This window comes from Enoplosus armatus, chromosome 23, assembly GCF_043641665.1.
Source record: "Enoplosus armatus isolate fEnoArm2 chromosome 23, fEnoArm2.hap1, whole genome shotgun sequence".
NCBI classification, from domain to species: domain Eukaryota; kingdom Metazoa; phylum Chordata; class Actinopteri; order Centrarchiformes; family Enoplosidae; genus Enoplosus; species Enoplosus armatus.
In genome coordinates, this window is record NC_092202.1 from 16,037,284 (window position 1) to 16,060,808 (window position 23,525).

The 23,525-nt window shown below is 43.3% G+C and overlaps 1 protein-coding gene across 1 annotated transcript in view; it reads left to right on the plus strand.

Annotated features, from left to right (window-relative positions):
* Window positions 1-23,525, plus strand: part of ablim2 (actin binding LIM protein family, member 2) — a 61,519-nt gene that overhangs the window by 26,417 nt on the left and 11,577 nt on the right. The window contains exons 7-17 of the mRNA XM_070930263.1: window positions 5,804-5,891; window positions 7,098-7,156; window positions 8,001-8,042; window positions 9,097-9,174; window positions 9,316-9,459; window positions 10,676-10,708; window positions 12,288-12,405; window positions 14,543-14,824; window positions 15,530-15,601; window positions 19,738-19,845; window positions 22,852-22,905. Of these exons, the coding sequence (XP_070786364.1) occupies window positions 5,804-5,891; window positions 7,098-7,156; window positions 8,001-8,042; window positions 9,097-9,174; window positions 9,316-9,459; window positions 10,676-10,708; window positions 12,288-12,405; window positions 14,543-14,824; window positions 15,530-15,601; window positions 19,738-19,845; window positions 22,852-22,905 (1,078 nt within the window). The remainder of the gene's footprint in view (window positions 1-5,803; window positions 5,892-7,097; window positions 7,157-8,000; window positions 8,043-9,096; window positions 9,175-9,315; window positions 9,460-10,675; window positions 10,709-12,287; window positions 12,406-14,542; window positions 14,825-15,529; window positions 15,602-19,737; window positions 19,846-22,851; window positions 22,906-23,525) is intronic.

Sequence of the window (23,525 nt, forward strand, 5' to 3'; positions counted from 1 at the left end):
GCGCATGTCGACTGGACTGGACTCTGGCAGTAGGAATAAATGATAATAAAAGAGCAAAATAGGTCATGCAAAGTACTTGACTTCAAATATATCACTATAGGGCCAGAAATGATCAAGTGAACTCGTGCGTCAGTACTGCAACTACTTGCTAGGTCCTGTTAAACTGGGATACCGGCCATGATATCAGTATCTGAGATGGCTGGCGGAGGTTGTTTTGAACTAACCCTACCTTTTTCAGTGCTGTTGGCCAGCCTGCACCACTGTGTTCCATGGCCTACGGTTTGTCAGCCAGGTTATTCGCAGAGTTACACACTAACAACGCGAATGCTCACACACACGTGGGAGGCAGAGTTCGCAATTGCTGGCCACGTCGCATGCGGCGTCAACAAATGAGGGCCTGTGTTGTGATCATGGTCGGAGTGATGACCCCCATTTGCATAGTTGGCTCACCCATTCATTTCGCGACACAGACTTTTTTAGCGTAACGAGGCATGAGCTACAACGCCTTCTTAACGCCCTCTGCAGATCCACAAGTTTCAGTTCGACCTGCGAGACTGTTAAATGAAAAGTAAAACCAGCCCGGGAATGTTTTGCAGCAGTCCGTGCAACGTATCCTCGCAAGTTGAAAGGATGAGACAAAGGCAGAAGAACGCGACAGGGTTGGACGAGAAAGAGGCCATTGGGGAGGCAGGTAGAAATCAGAGTAGGGGAATGTGGTTGTAGTGAAGCAGTCCGTTGTTCTGCAGTGATGGGACACCGGATACCCTCCTTGGGCGGAGAGAGGGATGAGAGGAGGAGGAGGAGGAGGCGGAGGAGAGGAAGAAAGCTTTTAGACAGGGCGGGTTCTTGGAAGCTCCTGCTGTGGCCTCCGAACGACAGAGTAGCATTACAGGGACAAACGACAGTCCCTCTCTCACTTTCTCTTCTTTTGCTTTCATCACATGACGGCCTCTCTCGCATTCTCTCCTTTCACGCGCGCCTATATCCGGTTCCAGTGTGTGGAGAGCAGCGGAAACAACTGTATGGTTGTGTGCAAATGACATCATCCGCTTCCATTTCTTACGGTATTGTGTCGGGCTGTCAGGTGTATGCGTGATTGTTTGGCCCTACAGAGTCCAGAGCCAGTGTCAGTCAGGCAGGACTAAAAGCACCGATACCTATAAAGTGTGTGTGTGTGTGTGTGTGTGTGTGTATGTGTACTAAGCAGGCAGTGGTGGAGTGGTCTTGTGTTTATTAGCCCAAGGCAAGTTTTTCCTCTCTTCTGCTCTCCTTTCATACCTGATTCCTTATGAAATGGAAAGGAAGGTTGCAATATTGTGAGAGCTAATATTGTGTGATATTAAAGATTATATTACATGCAAACTGATGAAAACATGAAATCAAACTTTCTATAGCACAATTCCTTTGAGAGCTCCTGACATGCTGTATGCAAGTACTGGCCCAGCTTTTTGGTATCCTTTGCTATTTTTTAAATAAAATGCCGGCACGCAGAGTTGTCTCTGTGTATTAGTACAGACGCCATTTGCAGCCACTCTACCTGCGCTGGGCTGCACTTTGAAACAGTAACGGAGAGGCTGGGCAACGAAAATGTCGTGACATTTTGGCCGAGATCAAAGAGACTGCTTTGTGGGGATATTTCGAGTCAATAACTGGAGCTGGCAGCGGTGGGGGAGGTAGAATTGAAACGTTGTTTGTTGTTTGTTTTTTTTGCACCTACATCTATGTTGCTCAGCGGCTCATTGCTGTGGCATTTTATTTGCTATTCTTTCCAGAAACCACCTGTCAGTCGAATAGCAGTGAGTAGGTGCTGTGAAGTCTCTTTTCCCTGGATTTGTGGTTAGGCCCTCTGCACAGTGTCAGCGGTATCCAGAGCCCAGTGCAAAGTGCGGTGCAGGTTTATGTCAAGCAATGAGTGAATGAGGGAAATTAAGCAGCAAGCCTAGCAAAGACTGTGAACTGTGTATTTCAGTTTGACACAAAAGAAAGCACTTGAAATGATTGTCCTGTGGAGAATAAGAAAAATAAGAACCCAGCAACAAAGAAAGCTTTGGTGCACCGTCCGTCACTGGTCACGTTATCTGAAGTCATTGCTTGTACATTGAAAAGTCACGGGCAAAATGTGGTCAAAGTTGAAACTTTCAGGCAGGCAAGGCCCAAATCCAGATCAAGGCCCAAATCCAAAAATAAGATGTAGGTAGCCCTGTTTACTTTGTCTCACCCTGCTTGTGCTGACTACTTAGCTCTTGTGTTTGTTCCAGACAAGCTGGAAATGTTACACTCATCGCCCTCAACGGGAGAGAAGGCCTTGGTATGCTTTAAGCAAAGTGTTTCGCTGATCGTCCAGCATCCTCTAAAAACACATTTCAGAGAGTAGCAATTCATTGAGGAAACTCTCAGAATGGCAGGAGTTCCCTGTTTGTGGGCTTGTCTGTTGGTAGCTGCTAGCCAGTACAGTTATCTAGCCAGGAAGTTGAATATTTCCTAATTTTTCTATCCACGAATAGTGTCTATAAGGTAACCTTAAGGTTTTGTTATGCTTTAAGCCAAGTGCTTGGCAGATCGCCTAGCAGCGTCTGACACCCCCTTTCCCACGGCGGAATTGGAAAGAAGGGTAAACTTAATGGAAACAGACAAACTGGAAGTAACGCCACTTCTTTACACAACTACTTCTGTCACTTTCCGCGTGTACGACTGAGGGCAAGACCCTTACAATGCTTTCGAGGAGAGAAGGTGTGTATTGTTATCCCCATTTCATCTCACCTTCAAGTGTGGCCATTCAGAACAAGTACACCATTGTCTTTAGACATGGTCACATCACACGCAGTACAACTGAGTCCAAGGTACAATTTGTTGTCTGAGTTTGATGTAGGTATACTTGACTTGATGAAAGACTTCTTGATGAAAGACTGCTACAGCACAAACACGTACCCGCCTCACCAAAATCTGTTCCAATCTTCCAAATGGATCACCTCCCTTGCCTGACTGGTTCCTGCAGTTGCGTGATGAGGGTATGGACAGAGCATGAGAGGGAGGGTGATTTTGAGAAAGCAGATGGTCTGTATGTAATTGGGTAAATGAAGAGGCAGAAAAGGCTCAGCAGCTCTTTGCAACCTCACCTGCCCTTTCACCACTTTCAGCTCTTTACCATGGCTGTTTCAAAAGCCCTAAACTCTGCAGGAGTCTCAGCCAGAAACCTCAACCCTGGCCGACCAGCGACCACCTCATTCCTAACTAAAACATCCAATCATCATCTGTCAAGTTCATCCCCCCTACAAACCACCCTCAACCCCTCCTCTTCCTTGACTTATCAGTCCTACAGGACATTGAATATGATAATTTTCCTGTCATGCAGCCTTGGATTCTGACAAAGGAAGGATTTGATTGCAGCGCTATCTCCTTTCCGGCCCTCTCATACTTTCCATGTTTGAATTTCAATCCAGTTCCAGCCTTTTATCTCCGGGCCTCAGTGTTTCTAAGTCAACTTCCTCTTTTCTTTTAGTCCCTGTCTATTTATCTGTTTCAGGTCAGTTCAAATATTGGCTTTTGGCAGGGCGTCCGCAACATGCTGCCAGTTTTAAAGCACATGACCTTACTCCCAATAATACCTGGACCTGGAGTCTCATTTTTTTTTTGGTTAGTTTGGTCATGTCTTGGGTTGCTTATTCTCTCCATCTGCTGTCCATTTGGTCCAGATTATCATTAAGCAGGGTGTTATCCAAGAAATTGGGTGTCGACGTCCTGTTTTCTGGTATCGATGACGCAACAAAGTGGATGGACCTCAGAGGGGTTGTGTGTAATCAGGCCGCTGGTGAAGCAAGATGGGATGCCTTTGGGAGGCAGAGATCAGCAGACATCAGATGACTGTTTTGCAAGGAGAGAAAAAACGACTCCCATCTTGAGTCGTTTAGTTCAATGTTGAGTCCATAAATCTGTTTTAAAACCAGAAAATCTACCAACAGAGGGAGATAATTCTACTTGATTCCAATGATGGTTTTTGTTGTCACAACCCAATAAAAGACAGAATAAGGCACTAGTAGTGAGTAAATCACCACTAAGCAAGTGGAATGGTATTCGGATTACGCAACAGACTGAATTACTTTTGAGACAAAATCAGGTCTTCCCTCAACCAGCTTGGAAATCTAGTCAAGAAAAGCAATAGGTCAACTCAACTGCAACAACTACTACTGAGCTGCTCTTGAACAGGGTACTAAAACTGCCTAATTGCTCTGATGGTTTCTCCCACTTATAGAGACCTACCCAAACTGGACGTGCATACAGTAAATAACTTTTCAAAAACAAAGAAACCTGATCCAAAGGGACCCAAGGACAGTCAGGCCGAATCTGAATAGGCCAAAGGATAATTAGACCCACACAGTTCCCAAGAGAAGAGAGAGAAAACCAGCAGCATTTTTGGCCCGGCCCAACTTGGGTCCCAGGTCCGGACCCCTGAAGACCTCTATATCACAATGGCCCTGTGACTTCACAAGCCCAGAAGCAATCCACACTATAACCTCAAAGCAATATCGCAGACACATCCATCCTCACCATGACGACCCCCTCCCCTCACGCTGCCTTGTGGGTTCTCACTCAAGCTCTGTGGATAACATATGACCCCCATTCTCTTCTAAATGTCAAACCACGTAATAGCAACCCCATGCTAAACACACAGGTCATGATAAATGGTCAGCCACTGCCGACTCATTGTTTAGGTTTATTGTGAAATTGTAAGAAGTTTGAGTTGACTGTTAAAGAACAATTTCACCATTAATCCTAAAGCCATTAAGATACACAGCTATTGTTTAGCATAATAATAAAGTATAAAATGTATTTTTCCTTTTGCTATTGATGAATATTGGTCAGTCACAAGTACGTATGTTCATAGTCAAGAGTCAAGTTGATTGGAATGCTTTCATACCCATGTTACTCTTGCACCTTTCTCTGCACTGAGTTCAACTGCAGTGGGTCTTACTCAACACAAGTGCTCCACCTTGTGGCCAAATAATAAATGTAATTTGTAGCTGGCACTTTAATCAAGTAATGCTAATTGGATTCTGAAATGCAACAATGCAGCAAAACTCCTTGGACTGGTTGTTCACGCTGCATCAGCATTTTAATAAGCTAATTATGAACTTTCTAATAAAATGTGCCCTCAGACATACACACAAACACTAATGTCTTTGCATAATTTTGTGGTTGGGGCGGTAGATGCGATGGCAAAGCAATGCCATTTTTCAAATACCATTACGAATTGTTGGTGTTGAGTTTGAAAAATGTGGGCATTTACCTGGCAATGCCTAAGATGCTATCAAGTTGCATTATGAGAAGTGTTGGATGTGGTGTTTTTTGGAGCTTGACTCATGCCAGGGACTAAAAGTCAGGATATCCAGACTCTGCTGATTCAGTTTTTTACCTTTTTTTTTGCAAGTCCCCCAACTTTTTGAATATAAAATTGAATAGCCCTTTAACAAATGTCCTAAAGAGACCAAAACCAACAACAAGTGATAACTTACTCTTGTGCTCTGGTGGCGCAGTGGTTAGCACTGTCGCACGGGAGGTAGAACAGGGTAGAGTGGGTTGGGGGTTTGATCTCTGTCTCCCCCCCCGTCATGTCAAAGTGTCCTCGAGCAAGACACTGAACCCTAAGTTGCTCCTGATGGAGGCCAGCACTTTTTGCATGGCAGCTCGGCCCCCATCGGTGTGTGAATGTGTGAATGAGACCTGATCTGTAAAGCGCTTTGGGAACCAAGGTTGAAAAGGGCGACATAAGTGAAGACCATTTACCATCTTGTTTAATGCTCAACAGGCTGGAGAGAAGCACTACCACCCCACATGTGCCCGTTGTGCCCGCTGTGAGCAGATGTTTGCCGAGGGAGAAGAAATGTACCTGCAAGGTAAAAGTAGCTTTCGGGACTTGAGATGAATCTGTTCTCAGTCTTTAAGATCTTTTAGTGTAGCTGCAAACTTCAGGACTCAATCCTAAAACGCATTACTGCCGTTCGATAAGAAGCTAAAATCTAGTGGTTGCATATTTTCCCTTCAATCTTTTATTCCTGTCTCACTAAACTGTCGACACCTGTCTTCAGGCTCTTGTTTCCTCTCACTCACCAACATCAGTACATCACAGCTAACCCAATGCAACTGTGGATCTCCCTTGCTCCTGATGAACTGAGTTTGGCAGCTTGGCGAATGAATCATCACACGTGTGCCACACGAGTCACGCCAGCGCACTCATAGAGACGTTATTTACTGCTGCTGTGGCACCAACACAAAGTAGCAGCCGGTGCTTTGCCTCGGGCCGCTCCGTTTGCTTCCACTCTCATTGAGCTGCTACTTTGTCACTTTAGAGTGAACTGATTTAGCGGTGGAAGTAGCTCTCTGACACCATAACTGTGGAAAAATGTCTAACGCATTGATGGGTTCATGCAGAAGAAAGTATAAAAATGATATTGGATTAGCTTCATCTTGTATATGTATCCAATGTTCAGTTTAACTTTCTTTTTACATGTATTTTCTTTGCTAATACCAGAATGTAAATTGTGTTTTTACGCGACAGAAAAAAATAGTCGTATTAAGCTAGCTAATCGTGGAACACTGGCATATTAAACAAACTCCACCTGCAACTACCAGGAATAAAGTTGTAAGTTAAATGTACTAAAGAACTAATTTGTTGCATAATTTGTACAAAGACAAAGAGTCTACGGCCATGCTAGCATGCTCTGATTTAGCCGTACTTAGACGCAGCGCTGCTTTGGGCAAAACGCTAATGTTAGCATGCTCACTGTGTTGACACGGACAATGTTCAGCCCATAACGTTTACCACGTTCACCACCATCTGAATTTTGTGTGTTAGCGTGCTAACTATTGCATTAAGTTGGAATGAATAATAATCAATCCAATTAAATTAGCAGTAAACACAAAGCACAGCTGGACAGCCAGATGAAAAGTCAGGGAATCGCCAAAGTTCTTATAGCTCAAGGTGTGAGATCATGAATGTCAAAACAAAATTATACAGTTGCTGCCACATTTGAGTCTGGACACATGTGGCATCTCGGAAAAACAACCTCTGACAGTTCCTGTCTTTGTCTCTGCGTCTTTAGGATCTTCTATCTGGCATCCCCCATGCAGACAAGCGGCCAAGCAGGAGGAGAAGAGTAAGGTGGGTGGGAAAAAAGACCGTCGGCCCACTGCTGTGATGCTACCGTGTCACAAATCCCCAAATACGACCAAAATAGATCCACATTACCTCTTAAAACTTCATATGTCATATGGGAAGATTTGAGGCGTTGTTGGTTTCTGAATCGTACAGCGATAAATAGGGAGATGAGGTTGGTTAGAAAAGTGGTTGAATTGCTCACCGATTTTGTCATTGACCTCCTTGACGAGCGCTGGAACCCTTTAAACAACTCTCCAGACTTCATCAGCAGTCAGTCAGCAGCAAACAGTTAACATTACATCTTCATACACTGCACACTGGAAATCTGCTAGTTAAACTGATTTGTTATGCAAGTGTGCAAGTGGAAGTGTACAAAAAAAAAATTGTTGTAATTTATAATTTAGTCTTATAATATTTATTGCTCTTAAAATAAGAGGTGGAACCTCACAAACATGTCGGGACATTTCAACAGTTTCTGGTATAATCTTTAATCTTCATTATTGATATATCTGTAAATAAATACGATTTTTTTTTGACTGAGGGACATTTTGTCTTCAGATGGACATGTTTACTTCCTGTTGTTGTCCCTGGATTACGCCTCTCATTGAATGTTAGTATTTCAGTTATTTTGCAAGAAAAAGTCACATCAAGTTGGTTTTAGTAACAATGACAACCTCAAGAAGACAAATCAGTGGCTGTAAGGACGATGTTACTGACCGATCACAATGAAGCGGGGGAGGGTCTCATCGACAGTGTGGGGGCCAAAAATTGTTTTACCAGCATCAGCAACGCCACCATGTCACATTGTCTCATCCCCATTCCTCATCATAACCCGTCTCCTTCCCAGAAGCAGGTCCGGATACAGCTCAATGACGTCCCTGAGCAACAGGTTGGTGCTCCTGTGCGTCCCCCCACCCCCCACCCCACAACCATGTGCTGCATGGGTTGACCATAACTGTTGACACCACACGACTACATTTGCTTCATGTCGAGCAGCAGCCACGCACCCACAGGCCACCTACTGTAAAGACACGCAACGTACAGTCCAATTTCTTATGATATCTACGTAATTATGGGATGCAGAGCTGATAGATTTGAATGGTCATGGACTGATGATGCTGTAACAGGCTGATTATCAATCGGTGCATGTATGTAGGGATGCTTAATGTAGAGAGTAACACTCACACAACTTGACAGACAGAGAGGACATAACTGATAATCGTGCATTAAAATAATAAAGATCAAACTGTAATAATGGGCACTTAACACCTGTATTTTTCTATTATTTCATTATTTGTTCTGATGGGGGAGAGTCCGCTCTCTGTCTTCAACTTGTGTGCTTCGGCAAGGACTGGGATCGGTGCTGATGGCCCAGCGCCTTGCACAGCTTCACTAATACCGCCACCATGCCACACTGCGTGATACTTCTGTGCTGTTTGAACACAAAAACGCCTATGGTGAACTATGAGAAAACGCACGTTTTCCGACATACGTTCCATCATTTTCTTTCCCAGAGTGAGCTGAGAGGTCCGATTGTGGACATCGCGTGGCTGGGGGCTGGAGTTGGGCTGCGGTTTGCCGAGTCCAGGGATGCTCCTAGCCGAGCGTCCCGTGGGATCCAAAGAGTTTACTTTGAAAACATTTAATTGTTCAAAGCAGGCCCAGTCGCCTGAATACTGCAGATAGGAATAATGGAATAGGACTCTATTTAGTGGGTTTTTCTCTCTGAACTGGGGCCACGATTAAAGGAAAAGAGCAAAGCAGAGTTGAATTGAAAGTCTGAAACAAATATCTTCTAAGACAAAGTGTGAGCTTAAGTGGAAGAACAATGAATACATGGAGCGTCTCTCTCTCTCTGTCACCACCTGTGAACATTCAATTTATTCAAACATAATTGTGTGCGTGTGTGTGTGTGTGTGTGTGTGTGTGTGTGTGTGTTTCAGGTGACCCGGACTTCATCTGAGAGCATCACTTCAGTCCCAGCATCCAGCGCCTCGGGCTCCCCCAGCAGAGTCATCTATGTAAGGCTGCACCACCTCTACTCACCACCAGGGGGCAGTCGCAGCACATAGTTCAGCCTGTTCCCATAGAGTTCTCACACGTGTCTGCAGGAATTGTTGTGTGCATCTTCGCTCATGTAACGATTTCTTCTCTGCTGCCAGGCCAAACTCGGAGAGGAGATGCTGGACTACAAGGACCTGGCGGCCCTCCCAAAGACCAAGGCCATCTATAACATAGACAGGCCCGACATGCTGTCCTACTCTCCGTACGTCAGCTACCCGTCTGAGGAGAGGCACTACGGAGAGGTAGACCAGCACCACAGCTCTTTGTCTTTCACTTCCCCTTTCAAACTTCACGTCTCTCTAATCCAGCCTTAGTCATTATTTACTCCTAAAACGAGCATAATGAGTGTTTACAGCAATTTAAACGACCAAACCGGTAAATAGAATACTCTAAATTAGCACCACCTACAACATAAAATTTACATTTCATCTTGTGTGTGAAGCATTTTATTGTAACACCACACACAGTGGCCATTCTGCCTGTACTTTTACTTTTGATACTTTGAGTATTTTGCTGATAATACTTTTTTTATCATGTCGCTCTGCAAGTAATGAATCCGAATACTTCTTCTTTCTTCCTCTTTGCTGTCGTCATCTCTGCGACACAATTTGTGGTTTATACGTTGTAACTAATGGCTTGTTGATAATCACATCTTCAAACCAAAATGCCTTTATTGACAACATTCACAGTTCCAGACTCAGATGTATCGTCAATCGCTTATTAAGTTGTACATGACTCACATCTTGTTTTGGAAATTGGCGGCCACATTGTAAACGATTCAAGTCATATTCCACATTTTTTTTTGAGGCTGAACCAAATATCGCTGTGAGTTAACGATATGTCAGCGGATGGTAAGAGTCCCTTAAATTTGTTTTTTTAAAGAAATGCGATCAAGGTGTGTGTGCAGGACATTTTTCATGTTTCTAAAGGACCTCAAACATATCTTCAGTCTCATTACTGACGTTTTTGGTTACTTAACAGCCGCTCCGATATGTCTGCACTGAGCCGATGAGCTAATATCGGCCAATGTATTAGCTGACATTAGCTCATTTGAATGCATGTATATATTTAAATTTAATATATAAAGTGGAGTGATAAAAAGTGAATCGGTTAATCAAAAGATGAATAGAGTTGATTTATTTCCCAGGTATCATTGCTCTTCTGTCTCACCCAAATGAAACCCTGTGTCGATTGAGCAAACTTCCCTCTGTGGCCTCTCCTTTACCAGTTTGGTTGTTCATTTTTCGCCTCGCTGTCCCCCCCTGTCATCGTCCATCAGTAACAGTCACTCATCGACGCCGTGCTTTCTTCTGTCTCACCAACACGCCCGTCCTCACAGTGTGAGACGTCATGACTCACGGCCACTGCACGGCCACTCTCATGGCTGGATGGTTAACTCATATAACCTAGCATATGAGTTCGTCCTAATCATTGGCTTTCTCCCCTCTTCATTTGCAGTCCCCCCAGCTGCTTTCTCCTACTCCCACTGAGGTAATATAATGCACTATGTCTCACCGTCACACACCCTCCATCAGTGCTTTCCTCTGTGCACGTGTGTGTGTATGTGTGTGTGTGTGTGTGTGACTATACTTTGGAAGACTTGTGTTGGGTTTAACTTTGTGTGTGAACATTAACGGTAGGTACCATAGGTCAAAGTTGAACCACAAAGGCGGTTGTGATGGATGTTTACTACCAACCGTTTGGGTAATAATTACACCGTTAGCTTTAGATTTCTCTTCCAAATGAATGTGTCTAACCTGTTTGCCTACAACCTGACTGACTGTAGTGCTGCTAACGTTTCTTGCTCCATCGTACTTCTTTTCAGCTTTGTTTTTTTTCTTTCTGCTCTCAATATTCTCAGATTGATTCCGTGATTCAAATAGGTCTGGTACAACAAATGGACCAATCACAGCTTCGTAGCAGAGATTAAGAATGGGGATGTCATCTTTTTTTCATAGCTAGCTAGCTAGCTGGCTAGTTATCTACCTACATCCCAGGGGGAAAAAAATCAGAACAGAAAAGTGGCCACAAAAGTGGGGATGAGATGGACGCAGCTGTACAGGTTGTTGGCATACAGTTGAGTTTCAGAAATAACAATTCTAAAATATATGAAATATATTTCTAAATGTCACAAAAACTTTAAGCTAACTGCTCCTAGCAACCACTACCGCTGTCTGATTACCAGGCTAGACACATATCCAGATCTCAGATCAACTAAATGCTATAATACAACACGTGAAACTGAAAAACAAGATGTCTGACTGTTGAAACCATAGAAATCAGTGTAGTCCCGGTCAGTTACACAGGGATCTAATACAGGGCTGAGGCTTTGCCACAAGGTTCAGTTCAGAAAAGTCATTTCAAATGCGTGTTTCAATTACACAAAAATCTAATTAAATCAAATTTGTAACATGAGCTGGTATGTTTTCCTAGCTATTTTTTCCCTCTGAGAGCTGTTGACTGGATAATTCATAGTATCAGGGACAGTCTTTCATGAAAGCCACACTGCTATTGAATTATTCAAACTAATTTTAATTTCAAATTCCAGTCACCTCCATTGAATTAGAGACAGATGCCAAAAAAAGTCTCAATATATCAAATATATATCAGATATCTCAAATCCTGGACAAACAAAACCAAAACCAACAGCATAGCTAGATACCACTAGGTAAGTTGGCTTACCTAACTTTCCTTCAATCATAAGACTTTGTGCCATTTTTATGTGTCATTTTTCAAAAGGGAAGTACTGACATTGTATGCCAACCATCAAATGAGACAAGTGAAAAAGACTTTAACGGTCAGTTTTCTAAGCCCACTGTTGATCGTACGTTACTGATAGCGATCATCATTTGGAACATTTTGTTTGGCACGTGTATCCAACTTGACTTCAACCTTTATCCATTGGTTGATCCATGTTTTGAATCAGCCAGATCTGCCTTTGACATACCAATATCAGATATGGAGTCATGCTCAAGGTCCTGACTGATACTGTGATTAAGGACTGAGGTAATGTTTGTTTTTCAGTAGAATGAGTTGACTTTTCTTACTTTTTGTGTTTGTGTGCATCCAGGGCGATGGGGAGAAGTCACCCCGTCAGCGGAGGCCCTCCAGCCCCAGCTCCAACAGCTCCTTGGGGGGCTACGGGCGTTACACCCCGTGCCGTTCCCCCCAGAATTACAGCCGACCAGGTATCAGCCTCATACACGCATATGACACACAGCCCATTATCCATATATTGCTGTTGTTATGTCAAAACCTCCAAGTTTGAGTTTGTATTTCTGAATTTTTGAAGAATTACGTCACCCGTGAATCCTTAAGATTACATTCACCCTCTTTCCTCTGACATGTGTTCTTCTTAGTGAATGACAGGGAACAAGATAGTGGGGAAAATGCTTGCATACTGTATTTAGGAGTAAAAATCTGCCACAAACTTTACAAAAGATTCATCACTTCCTGTATTTTGAGAAGATTTCCTGCTGGTGACAATACCCACAACCAGAAATTAAATTACATGCTGCTCTACAGTTGAATACTGCATGACTGTCATGCCTACATAACGTCCTGATAAACTTTTCCGCTGACAGCAGCGACTCATTCTTGTATGATATATATGATGTTTATCTATCATTGCTTAAATGACAAATAATGTTATTTCTTATCCTGGCCCGTTTTTATCAAGTGTCTCAAAATCCCTACTAGGGAACGTACTGTCCTAGGACTGCAAACACTCCACTACCTTGTAGGCCTTGAGAGTTAATTACGAAGCTTCCTACACTGATTTTACAAGGAGAAAGATGGCTCCTGGGCGACAGTGTGATTTCACGACACACTAATCCACAAAGTAGAAATTATGACTTTTTTCCCCCCTGAGAGTTGTGGTTTGGAGTGTTAATCAATGGAAAAAATGGCAGCGCTGAACATAGCACTGGTTTTATGTATAGGCTTCATTTATACTATATGGGCAAATCATTTAGGTAAGTTATCTAGATTATACATGCAAAGATATTGTCCCAAAATCAATAGGTATAGCATATTTCCCAGTGTGTCATTTGCCAGCCAGTTTGACTGTTATCAGGCTATTGAATAGGCGTTCCCATCACACATGTCGTCCCAAATATATGGGCTAGTAGGGGCCCACTAAACCTACTAGTGGGTTCAGGAGGCTGTTATCACGCATTTATTTCAGTGAGCCAATGCAGCGTGTTCAGGCGACGTAGTATGAAGCGCGACAAAGTCCATGTAAGGATGTGGCTGGGGTGGAACACAGGCCTCCCACCCAGGAGGCCGGGGTTCACGTCCCATATGAAACCAAAAAGTAATTGTTGACTTAATTGAAGTCATGCGTCGCATGATCTTTTTCCAACCTCAACCAAGTAGTTTCGTTGCTTAAACCTAAGCCTACTAGTAGGTGTGCCAAGCCCCGATAACTACTGGTAACGCCCATCGACCATGTGAATAGATGATAATGGCCTTCTGAACCTACTAGTAGGCCCCTTCTAACCCATATCTATGAGGCTGATAACCGCTGATAACTCCCATTCCAATCGGGTGCATTTGCATTGTAGGCTGTTAAAGTTAAACATTGGCAAGCCACTTGCTTGGTTCTACTACATCTGTGAATGAAGTAGCATAAAGCCTTTTGTGTCCCCAAATCACTGTTGCAAAGCTGCGTTTTCTGCCGAAAGACGTAAAGCGACTTGGACCTTCTGCAAGGACAGAACAAAAAGGATTCAGCTTTTGTCAAGAGGATCCTTCAATAAGCTCATTGTAATCAAGGCCTATCAAAACATTCTCCCACAAAATGTCTTTATTTGAACACTATATCCAGGAAACCTCTGGAGCTCTCCTAAATATAAGCATAGGTAGGAATAATTTCCTAAGTTAAGATAAAAAAAAAAAGTTTTTTACCCTAGGTCTAAAAGTAGTTGAAAATATGCATCACTCTGAGAATCTTTGGTCACTTAGGACTGATTTCATACTTTGAGACACTTGATGAATAGAGGCCCTGATTGCTAGTATTAGGATTTATAATAATTTCATTGTCCCTCCATCTCAGAACACATGGCATAAAGTGCCTCGTGTCACAAATAGACCTCTCATTCGTACACAACCAAAATATTATTCTTTAAGATAAATATTTAAGGTGTCACTGTGTGCTGTCAGCCTTTTGTAAAAGGACCACAAATGTATTCCCCTGGATTTGTATTATGTTTCTGTGCTGTTTTCCATGCCAAATTGGAAAAAAAAGACTATAAAGCCACTTAATACCTTCATAATTGTATCCATTGACTCAACATGTTTCCTGTGATCTGATTGGACATTCAGGGCCAGAGGTATACCTTGGCGGTAAACACAACAGCCAGGCCCGTGACTCCAGTTGTCTCCCTTTGCCTCCAACCCTCATTGGTGCTGTTAAGTACCCCTCCACCTGGGCCAGGGACTCATCTTCCCTCCCTGTGTACTATTCTGGTGGGGCGGAAGGGAGTGGTGGTGGTAGTGGCAAGTACTCGCCCACACCAACAGGTGGCAGTGCAGGGTTGTCTTTTCATCTAAACCCCACCACCCTGGCCATGCTGCAGCAGCACAACTACATCCCTTACTTCAGAGGTATCAAAGCACGCTGAGACCGAGACCTGGTCCAATACAGACAATGGACAACTTGCTAGAGTCATTGCTGTTGTCAAACCTTAGACAGAAACAAAAACCGTCTGCCTTTTCAAGAACCTCCAAAAAGCTAATATTTGAAAGGGGATTCAAAGTCCAAGGTGTTACCCAAGCAGAACCGAAGCATGCAGCCCTTGGACTCAGGATCAAAACCATGAAACTCTTGAAAACCTTTAGCTAGACAGATTCCCCCACAGCAGCAAGGTGCTGGTCCGCTCTGTATTTGACTAAGACCAAAGGTCCTAAAGAATGCTGTGAAACGACCACCACGACTTAACTTGGCATGGGCTGTGGTTAAGCACCAAATTAACCTTGTGTTGGAAACTCACACTCTAGGTCTTTGGGTCTCTCGGTTCACCATAGACCCATGAGTCATAATGGAAAATGGAACGTCTGGCCTGGTGTGCGTAGCATTTGGGTCTGAAACCACAGTTTGATCACTCATGAAGATTTATTTTTTGTTAATTCTTGAAATAAAGCCATGAAACCACTAATTATATTCACGATACCACACGTCCCTCAAATCAACATCACAAACCGGTACTGTACACATTCCCCTTGCACGCTGTAACCCCTGCAGAAAGGCTTATCCAACCACCTCCCTTTGCTTCATTTTCTCCCCATCCCCTGATCTCCCTCACCCCTCAGGGTTCAAACAGGACCCCCTACCTGACCCTAAACCTAGGACATCCCTGCATCTCAGTTTACCTCCTCCTAACGGTAAAAAAAACCCAGAAGTCTTTCTCTTCTCTGTGTCTCCCTTCCCCTAGTGGAATGGTTAGCAGGTTTTGTGATGTTGTTGTCCGGTATCGTGGTGTTGTTGAGTTTCATGGGGTGCATCAAGGAACATTAATAGGACCACGTAGTTTTCCCATACTGCTTGCCCTGTTCACTTGTGTCTGTGGACGTGGTTGTTGTCGTGCATGGTTTAACTTGATGTAGACCTGAGTGTGACCCTGATACATTTGGCATTATCTTTTAGAGGACGGGAAAGGGAGATTTCATTTTTGTGCTTGTCTGTTCAGGTTGTCGACCTAATTGTTTGCCTACCTTTGACCTCTAATCTACCCTCTTTTTCCTGAATGATCCCTTGTTCATTGTCATGTGTCAGACTTCTATCTCTTTGGTGTTAACCGGCTGGTTCAAATTTGACCTAAATCTTGTCTCATTTGTGGTCTGATGAACAGTTTCATTTTCATTCAGAGCCCCATATCGCTATTTTTCTAAGTTATTAAGTTACCATAGCTTTCATATGGAGTCGAGCACACCAGCAAGAGGATGAGGTGGTGTGGACTCAGAGGCTTCTCCCTGTCCCTCCATAGGCTTCCAGAAGCTGGCCAATCAGAAGAAAGTGGGCTTTTAGGGAGGGAGGTGCTTAAAAAGACAGAAGCTAAAACGGCTTTTTTGAACTGTGAATCATGCAAAGCTACTCTAGTCCTTTGCCAGAATAAAAATTTAGAGCTGGAAATGAGCATAATAGGTCCTCTTTAACAGAAGAGGTAAGGGACCCTAAACCATACTTTATCTTAGGGGCAAGACTGGGTGGAGCAGAAATAAGAACTTTTTGTGCACAATCACGGTTTTATTGTGCAATGAGGAGTTGTTGTTGTTGTTTTCTTTTAGTTTTTTAGTTTTCAAACTAATTAGTAGCTAATATGGCTAAACTGTTGCCTAGTTGGACCTAATTTTAGCAATGTCGTGTTCAGGGATCACACGATTTCTCCATCTGTGGTGCCCAATCTAAAATTCTCCCACTCCATTACGAATACAATTTTGTTTTCAGCGTTCAAATCAAATTCATTTTGAATAAATAGCGACAGCCTAATTTAGTTTTCCCATGTAGAGTGATTTTCACTTACAAAGAACATTTGCACCATATAGAACCCTTCCAGCAGGAGCAGATTTTTCTACCATGTTTGCTTGGACCATGGCTGATTAAAAGGAGGAGGTAGAGAGGGAAGCAGCATGAGAAAATCGCGAACATGCGGTCCAGGGTTTTGGCGTTTCTTTTTTTTTTCCATGACAGGGTGGAGAGGCTGAGAGGGGAGTTCTCCGATGGGGAAGTTGAAAGAGAGGAGGGGGAACGGAGGAATGAAATAGCCCGAGCGGGCCAAGCTGTATTTCAAGGTCTAGTTGCCAGTTGCAGTGGCATGTAACACAGTGTGCCGCTGGCTTTGTTGGGAGCCTAGCGGTTCCTAACGTGCCGTGAAAGAGGCCTATTTGTTTTCAGGCTCATGCCTTAGGGCCTGTGTCCACCAAAGCGTTTTTTTCCAAGCTGAAAACCCCCAGCTGGGAGCATTTGAGAGCCGCTTTGGTTGCAATAATATGGAATATACATAGAAGTATGTGTTGCAAGTAGCCTAATTTTGCAGATAGTTTGTGTTATCAACACATAGTAAATGTAAAAATGTTGGCACAAGGTAGAGTACTTGCTCTGGCCCTTGCTCTGGATGAAGGGAAGGCTGAAGTCTGTCTGGTTTCATGTGATTTCGTGGGGCGAGGAAACATCTCAGTTGGTCTTTGTGGTATTTGTCCCGCCCCTCCTCCACTGTGATTGGACGGCTGGGTAAAAAGCGACAGTGACGAGCGCAGAGCTTCACCCAAAGTTGAACATTTTGCAACTCTCTGCGACCACAAAAAAACAAAAAAAACAACTTGTAGGCATTTGTAGCAGAGCGTAAATACGCAGCGCTCCCATTTCAAACAATTCAAAAGCTGTGGTGGACACAGGACACATCAGGTTTCCGCATAGAAGTTACTGCGGTAGCAAGATTAAGTAACACTCAGGAAGTTTAGATGTGTTGTTCAATGGAAATTAAGGGACAGTTGAGGAAAGGACCTTGCAAGGACGAATCATGCATGCTTTTGTTTTTATCTCCCTGATTTCTTCTCAATGGTCCCAAAACCATCTTTTGTATTGCTGTTGTGTTATTGGTTTTTGATAAATGAATGGCATCCACCTTTTGTCGAATGTGTAATCTGTTCACATGAATTGTAACGCATCTCCTCCCTTTTAACCCGAGCCTCCAACACCTCTTACCTTATCTCCAGATGTTTGTATGGAGGATCTGCCCTACATTTAGAACTGCACTAACAGTATTCTGGTGTGTGAGTGTGTGTGTGTGTGTGTGTGTGTGTGTTTATGGGCCTGTCTGTGTGATTGTATGTGTGTGTGTAAGGAGATCACTCAGACCAGCACTAACAGCACTGCTGTGTGTGTGTGTGTGTGTGTGTGTGTGTGTCTCAGTGATCTCATCCACTTGCATCCAGATCCCTGCCGATGGTTCCTCTCTGTCTGAGGGGGGAAGAGTGTGTGTTCAATCAGCTCTCTCCCGTGCACACTCCCAATCTCTCTCTCTCCATGTTTCTCCCTCAAAGCTCTGGATGTAGAGTGTTTATTACTTTTGGCCTTAAGGGTGTCAGTGACTCCATCACCCAGCCTGCCTGTGACGCAACACAGCGAGGTGGACCCCGGGTTGTGATCATAGATACACAACACACACATGCATGCAGTCAGCAAAATCTATGCCTCTCTCAGACAACGAAACCCACATTAAAACTCACATGCATTGCCTTTATTTTGGCACCTGCGCTTAGATTTAAACAAATACAATAATACTCTTAAGTGATGAGAACGCTGATCATCCACCCCATCCAGGTAAGTCATTGCTCTGGTGCTAGTGGTACCATCATCACCATACCAGCTATTCCTTGACGGCCGTTTCCAAACATTTCTCGGGACTTCACAGAGCCAGCAGTCCCGTAGTCTGCTGTAAGTGTGAAAATGGGCCAGGCTTCAAGACCTCTGCGAGTTCTGAACTAGTCTCTTCAGCACCTACAATGCGGTATAAAGCCGTTCCACTTAAACTGTGCAGAGTCGCGGGGGGCTGGACCCTATCTCAATTCACTTTAACCACCACACAGCGTCGCCTTATCCACCAAATCTGAAGTAGCTGCATGAGGTACTTTGCCAGTGAAGTTTGAAACAGCAAACTCTCAATATCTTTTGCCACCTTTTTATTGCTGGATCTATTTGAAACTTAGCAGAAGCATGTGGTCCAAGGTGGATTGCTCAATCCAGGTGAAGGGTAGCAGTGGAGGAGTTAGGGTCTACCATGGGGTCAAATTCACGAGTGAGGGCAAAAGACGTTGTGATTTTGACAGAGTTTAAGTTTAGAAGCATCGGCATAAGTAACTCAGGTTTGACAGTGGACAGCGGTCGTGAACAAAAGCTTGGTTATAAAGCAAAACTATCAATTGACTGGCCAGTCTTCATTCCAAACCTGACTTATAGTCTTAAGCTTTGGGTAAAAGTGGCCAAAGCGAGGTTTCTGTGAATGGATGGGTGGCCTCTGGTTCCGGAATCTAGCATACCTTCGTGATGAGGTGCTCCAGATGTGACAGGTGGGCAGGAGACCTAGGATACTCTGGAGAGATTACAGAGCTCACCGTAGTGCTAGGGGATCCAGGAGGATCTGGAGGATGTCGCTGGGAAATAGGAGATTTGGGCGGAGGGACAACATAGGGCAACATTATCTGTGCCAAAGTGGTAGCATTCAAAATTCTACAGGATGATTTTTGTGTCTCATCGCTTAACAGGTCATTAGACCAGGTAGCATTCTCTACCCAAAATTCAGTGAATTGGTTCAAGACATTCAAGAAATAAATACAGTAAATGGCTGGGTTATCAAGTCAGCTGCATCATTATAATAACCACTGCTTCATATTTGAGCTTTATCAATATGCTTACCACAATGCTGCCTTTTTTCCCCCCCCAACACCCTTTGTTTTCTCCCAAACCCTTTCCCTTTTGCCTCTCATATCCAATGCCCACCCAACTCCGTCCCCAACTGGAGGTAGTGAAAGTGGTCGGAGTACCCCCAGTTTATCCACCTATTCTGATGGCAAATCCCCCTCCTCTACTTCTACATACATGGCTGCTCCCCGGCATTTCCACATACCAGGTAGGCCACAGCCGCACAGCTTGGCTCGCAACTCCATCTTTACACATTCTATACAGTAGGCTGCCATTAGTAACACGGAGGTGAATTACAAGGTAAGCTATGAGGTCATAACAAAGTACTTGGTATCGACTGTTACGTTTACTATTAGAATCTCTCGTAGAAATGTTGTGTGTTGTTAAATGATCTGATGCTAAGGTTTAGGTTGGTCCACCAACCAATGCCGTAACACCAAGCTGAAAAGCATTGTTTCACTGACCTCCTGTGGTTGAAAGTTTAAAAGTCTGTTGCACCTCTGACCCACCCCAACAGTGATGAGCCGGGTGCACTGCCCGCACTATAAGTCAAAACTTCAACCAATGTAGGTTAGAAAACACAAGATTTTGATTCGGCGCTCAGTGACTGCTCCATGTAAACAACAAGTAAACTTGTTTTGACCGGAGTAGACTATTTTCCTCAGTGCATTGGACTCCTTTCTTTCCAGGTACGTGCAGATAAGTCGTCTGAAGCTATCAACACGTGTGGGATAGGGCCCTCATGCAAGAACATTTTTGTGTTTGTTTCCTAAACCTCTCACTTTTTTTGTCAGGTTTTTTTTTTCATCATTAGCATAATTGACGCACCCAAAATGCCATGTAAGTCTCATTCACAGAAATGTTACCTGAGACTGAAAAGCAGAACTTCACATTGTGGAGCTTTAAGTCCTGCTGTTGGAAAATCAGCAGATGGAAACGTGACGAATTTAGTGTTTTGTCAGACCCAGCTGTCCATTGCAGAGCCATATAATGTGACAGAAATAAAGAAGAAATGGCTCTAGCCAATGTCATGTAGTTGAACGTTTAAAAACTTTAAAAACAGCTGGTTGGTATGCCACGGCACAGTGTTCTTAGGGGAATAATCAAAATCGTATTTTTGAAGCCTTCTGACCTATAACCACTGGTTTATCGTGAGAAGATGAAACCAGTGTTCTAACCTCTTTTATCCAGCAGCGAGTTGTGTTTTCAAAATATTCTCGTGATCCCATAGACGTCCTCATCTGCCCGAAAAGATCAAATGTTTGCCATTTCCTCAGACTGACCGTACATTCTCAATTAGGGGCCAATGCCTTTAATTACCTTAGCTGTAGAGGGCGCCAGGCCTTTATTTGAAGCAGGCTTATATTAGAGACAGGCCTTTTCATTTCTAACTCCCTCTGTTTGATAGGCATATTTGGTCATATTTTAGTATGAAGCACCCTTGTTTTCTGATCTTCTCCCGTGTGCCCTGTTAAAGTTTTGTTACGGCATTATGCTGTTAATACAAACTCAATACTTCCTGTGTCCCTTTCAACTTAAAAGCCTTCTCGCGTTTCAGTGGAAAGAATCTGTTCATTTCCTCTCAAGACCTTTTTTTATTGTGAAATATTCACAGGACATCAGAGATTTGCGTGGTTCTCATACGGTACTTCAAATGTAGCTGCTGCCATCTTGTGGCACTTGTATGTTACTACAAAATACAATTTGGCTGAGACATTAACGAACATACACAGACTGAAATAGAACAATAACACTTTAGATGAGTAATCCAGAACAACAAAGTGTTGAAAATAGAATGATTAGATTGTAGAATTTATTGAAGTAAAGCGATGTGTAGTTAGCATGCACGTTATATAACAGGCACCAGGAGTTTATCCACTATGATACTATGTGACCGAATCGTATTCACTATCATCTGGTCCTTTGGCGGTGCAAAAGTTTATCGAACAACATTGGAAGGTAACTCAGAAGTTTCAAGTACAAAAACATTTGCCGCCAAGGAATCACTTATTCCTTCAAGACTGGATCTGTTTCGTATGAGGGGTTCTTGCATGAGGCCCAATGTCTTTGCTTTGTACTTTATAGTGCAACAGTTGACGTCTTGCCTTTGGCTTACGGATTGCGTTCTGTATATCCCTAGGATTTATTCCCAGCATCCCTACCGTTTGCTAATTCCAAAGCAGTTTCTTTGTGACACAGCAATGATATGACATGAGATTGCGTCACTTGGAATTAAATTTACACTACGTTTGGACAGGAGTTGATGTTAAACGCTGTATCCGTCATTACTCTCAGTCTCTCACAGAGGAAAATCCGTTTGATCCAACATATTGTTCCCATTGACAATTACACTGTCAGCCATGCAGAGGGGGGAGAAAAAAACAAAAAACAAAAACTCTCATGTTGGATGCAAGTTAAGTGGAAAAAACAGCCAACGATTATCCACTTAATGGCTTTCATAGTCATCGTCCTTATTGCTTTTATATGGATATTGTTTCAGATGCTGGCAGGCACTGAAACAAGCAGGGAAATAACCCAGATGTGTTGTTTTATTGTGAGTCATGTTTCTGCTGGGGCTTAATATGTGACAGTTGTTACTAAGCATCCCTGTCAGAGGCCTGTCTGGGTCCACTGACACTGAGATGGATTAGCTCAGCCCTAGAGAAAAACATACTGTCCCCATTACCCTCCAGAGGAAATGTCATGTGAAAGTACACTTAATGCAACAAGACTTAAATAACTTTCAACTTTTTCTTTATTGTTGCGATGTTTATATTATTCATTTAGGTGCCCTGTTTTGATTGAATTTGAAAATCTCTAAAGAATGCTAATACAAGTAGACTGTTTGATGCCTGAGGACCATGTGCGGTTTCTGATTTTATTCTTTGAGTGTCATTGAATTGTTCTGCATCAAATAACCCCCCATTCAACAAAGACCAATACATTGATCTATTTTTGAATATGTTGCATGAATAATATAAAAATGCGGATGTTTCTGATGTGCCGTAAGAAAAATGACAAATGTCTTGTCATGTTGAATCAAGCTATACTGCGCCCCCCCCCCCCCCCCCCCCTTTTTTTGCTTCTTCAAAATATCTCATCCCTCTATAACTGCTAACTCATGCTTCTTTTTCTCCATTCTCTCTCTTTCTTTCTCTCCCTCCCATGTTGGCTTCTTCCATTTTCTTTCCTCTGCGTCTGTTCCCATCTTCAGAGACTATGGTCAAAGATAATATCTATAGAAAACCCCCCATCTACAAACAGCATGGTACAGTCTACTTCCTCTTTAACACTTCCTTCTCTGGTCTGGTCTCTGCACGATGTGTTGCATGTCCACCTGTCGGTCATCTCCTCATCTGTTTACCCCAGTTCTCCTTCCCTTTTCTCTGAGGCCTGCACTTGTCTCGTAGACTCCATGGATCTACATGCACGGGGCTGGCGTAAGGGGTACTGCGCCCATTTATATGTTATAAAAATCAACCTAAGTCTTAAAAATCTATCAAGGTTCAACATTTGGATGGTGGGCAATGTTATGACAGAATGACAGAATTAAACATTAAAAAACATTGAATTTTGCAACCCAAAGTTTTGATGAAAGAAAGTGGTTGCGTTGGTGTGGGCAGGTAGCCCCAAGTACAAGTGAGAAGACGAAATACATTTCAGGAAGGCTGGTTTGAGTAATACATCTTGGAGGGCTTACCAGACGCTAAAATACTAGTCCAATACGCTTAAGAATATTGGACACTTGTGTAGCACAGGATTTACATCCAGTGTTAGTGCCAATACAGGAGGTGGTATGTCTTTTAGGTAGCAAAGCAGAAAGTAAGGGAGGTGATGTGGAGGAGATACCACAATATTCCCTTTTTACAGTAACCAAGGTCCTTCCCT